Source organism: Lathyrus oleraceus, chromosome 2, assembly GCF_024323335.1.
Source record: "Lathyrus oleraceus cultivar Zhongwan6 chromosome 2, CAAS_Psat_ZW6_1.0, whole genome shotgun sequence".
Taxonomy (NCBI): domain Eukaryota; kingdom Viridiplantae; phylum Streptophyta; class Magnoliopsida; order Fabales; family Fabaceae; genus Lathyrus; species Lathyrus oleraceus.
The window spans coordinates 5,373,214-5,379,213 of record NC_066580.1 but is presented as its reverse complement, the minus strand read 5'-3'; the positions used below and the strand labels follow the sequence as shown (position 1 = coordinate 5,379,213).

Genomic DNA, 6,000 nt, shown 5'->3' with positions numbered 1-6,000 from the left:
CCATTTGTGTTGTAAACGTTATGATGTTACTTAATAAATAATCATCTTTAGCTATTGAAATTTAAATTTAAAAAAAAAACAATATCAAATGAATATGGTACTTCATCTTTAAATTTGTAACCAACATTAATTTTGTCAATGAAATTTTAAACATAGTTAAACCATGTTTAAATTTGCTTCATGTCTATTGAATGAGTCTACATCAAATCCATTCAATCATGTAAGCAAATCATCAATCATGTGAGCAATCATTCAATCATTTTTTATTGTAATCCCAAATTTTACAACATTACTATAAATACCATTTCTATGCTTCATCAAACCTCACACCTCCTCTCATTCTTTCTCATTTGAATTTGGAACAAAAAGCATTGCCATTGTTGAAATCTTTTGAAGAGTTGTTTGAGTTTTCAACAAAAAGATGACTGTAGGAGCAGGAATATCTGTTGCTGATGGCAACTTGATGGTGTTGGGAAAGAAAGTTCTGACTCATGTTCATGATAATGTTCTTGTTACTCCTGCATCTGGTGGTTCCTTGCTCAATGGTGCATTCCTTGGTGTTTCATCTGATCAAAAGGGTAGCCACAGAGTTTTTCCCATTGGCAAGCTTCAGTATGTTCATGACCCCTTTTGGTTTTTGATGTTTATCATGTTTACAGTTGTTAATATTTGAGATGGGTGAAACAAAGTTTTGATTTTTATTTGTGTTTTGGTTTCAGGGGTTTAAGGTTTATGAGTCTTTTTCGGTTCAAAATGTGGTGGATGACACAGAGAATGGGCAACTGTGGAGAAGAAATCCCTGTTGAGACACAGTTTTTGCTTATTGAAGCTCACAAAGGTTGTGATTTTGATGGAGGGATCGACAATGGAGAAGAAGAACATGATGGTTCTACCTACGCGGTTTTGTTGCCTCTTTTGGAAGGAGATTTTAGGGCGGTTCTTCAAGGGAATGATCGAAATGAAATTGAGATTTGCGTCGAAAGTGGTATGTATTCTTCATAACAACACAACATAATATCATAAATTTGTTGATATATTCTCCGCGTCAAACTAGATAGACTAATTCCTCGAGTCAGGTAGGTTTACAAAGTGCAGATACTAATGTTTGTTATGCATATGTGGTGTTTGAAGGATGTCCTGATGTTGAGGAATTTGATGGAACTCATTTGGTGTTTATTGGGGCCGGATCGGATCCTTATGAAGTTATAACAAATGCTGTCAAGTGAGTTTCACAATACTATGTTTGATAACAAAGTTCGGTCAATTGTACTTACGTCTCTATTCGCTCGAGCGATATGAGTAACTACGAGTCTGATTTTTGTTTTGTTTAGGACTGTTGAGAAACACTTGAAGACATTTTGTCACCGCGAGAGAAAGAAGGTAAACATCATTTTTCGCTCTTTAAAGTGAAAATTTTATGGCCTTATTGTATCTTAAAGTTCATTCATTACCTAGTTGTATTATTCAGATGCCGGATATGTTGAATTGGTTCGGTTGGTGTACATGGGATGCTTTCTATACCAATGTGACTTCAGAAAATGTGAAAGAAGGATTACACAGGTTTTATTTTTTTCCATTGAAAAGTGATCAAATTTATGCGACTTTTGCATCATATAGTCGTCATAAGCATTAATTTGAGTGTTTCTTTTTAAATTTATTTACAGTTTTGAGGAAGGTGGAATTCCTGCTAAGTTTGTGATAATTGATGATGGATGGCAATCTGTTAGCATGGATCCCAATGGTATTGAATGGAAAGCTGATTCTGCGGCAAAGTAAGTTTCATCGTCAAAAAGTCGTTTATAGTTCTATACATTTTCTCAGTGTTGAATAAGAAAAACTAATTTTCTTGTTTCTTGTTTAACAGCTTTGCGAATCGGTTAACTCATATCAAAGAGAATCACAAATTCCAGAAAGACGGTAAGGAAGGTCAACGGATCGAGGATCCTGCAATGGGACTTCATCATATTACCAATGAGATAAAAAAGGATCATGCCGTAAAGTATGATATTTTCATTTTTCTTCAATGTTCTCTAGATATTCAGTTCAAGAACTCATGATCTCGGCAAAACTTTCGTTGTTTTTGTTTATAGGCAAGTGTACATGTGGCATGCAATAACAGGATATTGGGGAGGTGTTAAACCTGGTATTAGTGGCATGGAACACTACGAGTCGAAGATCACATTTCCTATCTCATCTCCTGGAGTAAAATCCAATCAACCAGATGAAGCTTTGGATACAATGGCCGTCAATGGACTTGGTCTTGTGAATCCTGAAAAAGTTTATCACTTTTACGATGAACTCCACTCGTATCTGGCGTCTGCTGGTATCGATGGTGTCAAAGTTGATGTTCAGAATATCCTTGAAACTCTTGGAGCAGGACATGGTGGGAGGGTGAAAATTGCAAGGAAATATCACCAGGCCTTGGAGGCATCGATCTCGAGAAACTTTCCTGATAACGGAATCATTTGTTGCATGAGTCACAATACAGATGGATTGTATAGGTAGAGAATGGTTACAAAATCCCTCTAGATTTTATTATAACTTAGTAATGACTTTTTTTAATGAATTTACTTGACGCAGTACAAAGCGTTCGGCCGTTATTAGAGCATCAGACGATTTCTGGCCGAGAGATCCTGCATCGCACACGATTCACATTGCGTCGGTTGCATACAATACTATTTTCCTTGGGGAGTTTATGCAGCCAGATTGGGACATGTTTCATGTAAGTTGTTACCAAAAAAAACTCCAATTATGTGCTAGCTTCTTCATAAGCTAATAAGCTTTGAATTTTTTTTATGCATTTTAGAGCCTACATCCAATGGCTGAATATCATGCTGCTGCAAGAGCTATTGGAGGCTGTCCTATATATGTCAGGTGATGATTTGGCCACTCTTTCCGCAGACAATGCGTATGTTTTAATCTATTTTCTTAATGTTGCGTGCGCTTGTAATGTCGTTCAGTGACAAGCCTCGAAACCATGATTTTAATCTTCTGAAGAAGCTTGTACTTCCTGATGGTTCTATCCTAAGAGCTAACCTTCCTGGAAGACCAACCAAAGATTGCTTATTTGCTGATCCTGCTAGAGACGGAAAGAGGTAAGGAATCGATAATTCTCTAATTACCGAAATATACTTACTCGACCAATTGATGTATTAAATGGTTCTTTACTCTTTTGGATTTTTTTGTTGTTGCAGTCTTCTAAAGATATGGAACATGAATGATTATTCTGGAGTTGTTGGAGTATTCAATTGCCAAGGAGCTGGTTGGTGCAAAGTTGGAAAGAAGAACCTTATCCACGACGAGAATCCAGGCACAGTAACTGGCATCATTCGGGCTAAAGATATCGACTATTTATCCACAGTTGCAGATGATAAATGGACCGGAGACGCCGTTATATTTTCGCATCTTTGTGGTATGTTTCAAGGCTCCACGGCTTGAAGTTGTTAACCGAATATTTCTTTTGTTTAGTAATTGTAATTGTTTCTTTCTTTACGATGTCGATTTGCAGGAGAAGTAGTTTATCTTCCAAAGGATGTTTCTATTCCGATTACCATGAAATCGCGAGGATATGAAGTATTTACAGTAGTCCCTGTGAAGGATTTACCAAATGGTGTCAAATTTGCTCCTATTGGCTTGATCAAGATGTTCAATTCAGGAGGGGCTGTCAAAGAGTTCGGTTCTGGATTTAATGGAAATGCAAATGTTTCGATGAAAGTGCGCGGTTGTGGCATATTCGGAGCTTATTCATCGGCTCGGCCGAAGTTGATAAACATTGATTCAAAAGAGGTGGAATTCAGTTATGAGGAAGAATCAGGATTGGTGAGTATTGAGTTGAGTGTTCCAGAGAAAGAGTTATACCAATGGAATATTTCTATTGATTTTTAAATCAAATACTTTAGGTAGGTCAGTAGCAGGAAAATGAAAGAATATCACAAATCTTGTAGCAACTTTTTTCACTATAACTCAAATCACACTTTTCAATCCATAAAGATGCTGACGTGGTCATTAGGAATACTAACTGAAACAGTAACAAAGGCACCATCAAAGGAAGAATGTTACAATTCTTTCAGCTCAAAAGAGGTCAACCAAATTGAAGTTAGTATAGCTCATTAAGAGATGACACACCATTCATTTTGAGGTTGGTAAAAATTATGTCAGTGATATAAAACCGTGACTAAAGGTTTATTTGAAAAGCTTTGTCGGCGCAAAATGCTACAATGATTGGTCCTGAAAAAAGAAGAAAAAAACAATGTTTTATCTAATTCCTTCATATTGTGAAGAAATAAAGAAAACAAATTCTGGAAGTGTTGCAGAGGTGTTTACCACTTGTGCAGATAACCGTTTTCAAAGATTTTTTGTTTCCTTTTATGTATCAATTCATGGTTTTGTTAATGGTTGCTATTGGTGCAATTACCTTAGCACATTCCCTTCAGCAACTTCTTTTGATGTTGATGGTGGGTTGTTTCCACTTGCTTTCTGCACTTGAGAACAATTAACATTTAGGGGAGGTTTAAAAAAACATATTTGGCATGCCATGTATGCCTCCATTAGTAGTAGAAATTAATGGGAGAGACCAATTTTAGGGACGAAAAAATTTAAGATGACCCTTGTTTGAAGAAAATTTTTAGAGGAACTAAAATTGAATGTTAGCATATTTATGAAAATCTCCGATATATTTAACCATTTTTCCTATTTCAAATCAGATTAGTACACCTTTATTTTATTACATACTTTATGCATCACATTTTTTATAAGTTACTAATATTGATATTGTTTGGGTTATAGAATCGAAACACGCCTCATGCTTATTTCACAGAAACTGAATATGCCCTTAGACATGTTTTTGGATTCTATAAGTCATGACAATGCTGTTGGGAAAAAATAAAATAAAGTATAGAGAAAAAAAAGAAACACAAGAACATTCTAAAATCGAAGAAAAAACCACGATCGTGGTCAATAGACAAATAGAGAATAACACTATATAAAAATTATTACAACGCGGAATATATTGATAACCATGAAATGTATCACATTTCTGACTCGATATACATGTAATTTTTACCCGTCTTATTTCCATTTTATGATTTTATGCTTTTAGGCAATTGATATCTTGTTGTTAATTGCCAATAACATCATGAAGATATTCAATTATGTACCAGCTGTACATATATTCAATTTAGTATCTATAGCATCAATGTCCTTTAATATTAGGAAACTAATTTTGGAATGATTAGCTATTTCCATTCAATCTTGTAATTATATATATAGCATATGAGGACTCAATGAAATATATGATATTTTCCATCTCAGAACAATTCTGTTATGGTATCAGAACAGGTTATACATATAGAATAAAACATTTAAATCATGTCTGACAGTGAAGGTGAAAGTTCTCCTGTGAAGGAATCTTCCAAGTCAGTCAACAATGGCGATGGAGCAGTTATCCGAAAAACCATCTCTCCCTATGATATCACTTCCAATGATAATCCTGGGAGTTTGATAACACAGGTTCAATTAAAGGGAGAAAACTATGACGAATGGGCTCGTTCACTTAGAACGGCACTTCGAGCAAGAAAGAAATTTGGACCTGATGAGGAATCTTCAGATCTTAAAGATTGGTGGACTAACAACTCCTTGTTGGTCTCTTGGATCATGAACACAATTGAACCTTCATTGCTGTCATACGGTGAACTGGACTTTATTGGATTTTTAATCGCAATGTCGCGGTTAGCAAGAGTCGCCACCGACTTTTCTTTTATCCCATAAGGAAAGGTGGAAAAGAACAGGAAAGACCTTAATTTTAAATTCTTAGGTTCGGGAGGTACTTTATACAAAGGGAAGGTATTAGCACCCTTTGTATCCATGGTTATCCATGGGCTCTTAATTGCTCAATTATTTATGTTTTCTAGTTTGAAAAAGGTGGTTGAGAAATGTGTGAAAAATGTTTTGAAAATGAGAATTTAACTTTGTAATGACTCTTGCATGAATGTATACAAAGTG

At 35.4% G+C, this 6,000-nt stretch overlaps 1 protein-coding gene across 4 annotated transcripts in view; it reads left to right on the top strand.

Moving 5' to 3' along the window:
• The first annotated feature begins 272 nt into the window (after positions 1-272).
• LOC127117539 (probable galactinol--sucrose galactosyltransferase 1) overlaps positions 273-6,000 on the top strand; it is a 42,112-nt gene continuing 36,384 nt past the window's right edge. For 2 of the 4 annotated variants that reach the window (XM_051047591.1, XM_051047590.1), the window contains exons 1-13: positions 273-612; positions 720-985; positions 1,132-1,222; positions 1,332-1,380; positions 1,469-1,560; positions 1,665-1,772; positions 1,865-1,999; positions 2,091-2,501; positions 2,581-2,722; positions 2,807-2,874; positions 2,961-3,095; positions 3,195-3,412; positions 3,509-3,819. In XM_051047591.1, the coding sequence (XP_050903548.1) occupies positions 422-612; positions 720-985; positions 1,132-1,222; positions 1,332-1,380; positions 1,469-1,560; positions 1,665-1,772; positions 1,865-1,999; positions 2,091-2,501; positions 2,581-2,722; positions 2,807-2,874; positions 2,961-3,095; positions 3,195-3,412; positions 3,509-3,819 (2,217 nt within the window). In that variant the 5' untranslated portion in view covers positions 273-421. Of the gene's footprint in view, positions 613-719; positions 986-1,131; positions 1,223-1,331; positions 1,381-1,468; positions 1,561-1,664; positions 1,773-1,864; positions 2,000-2,090; positions 2,502-2,580; positions 2,723-2,806; positions 2,875-2,960; positions 3,096-3,194; positions 3,413-3,508; positions 4,433-5,378; positions 5,397-6,000 lie in introns of those variants that run through there. The other 2 variants (XM_051047592.1, XM_051047589.1) reach the window with 2 other exon arrangements.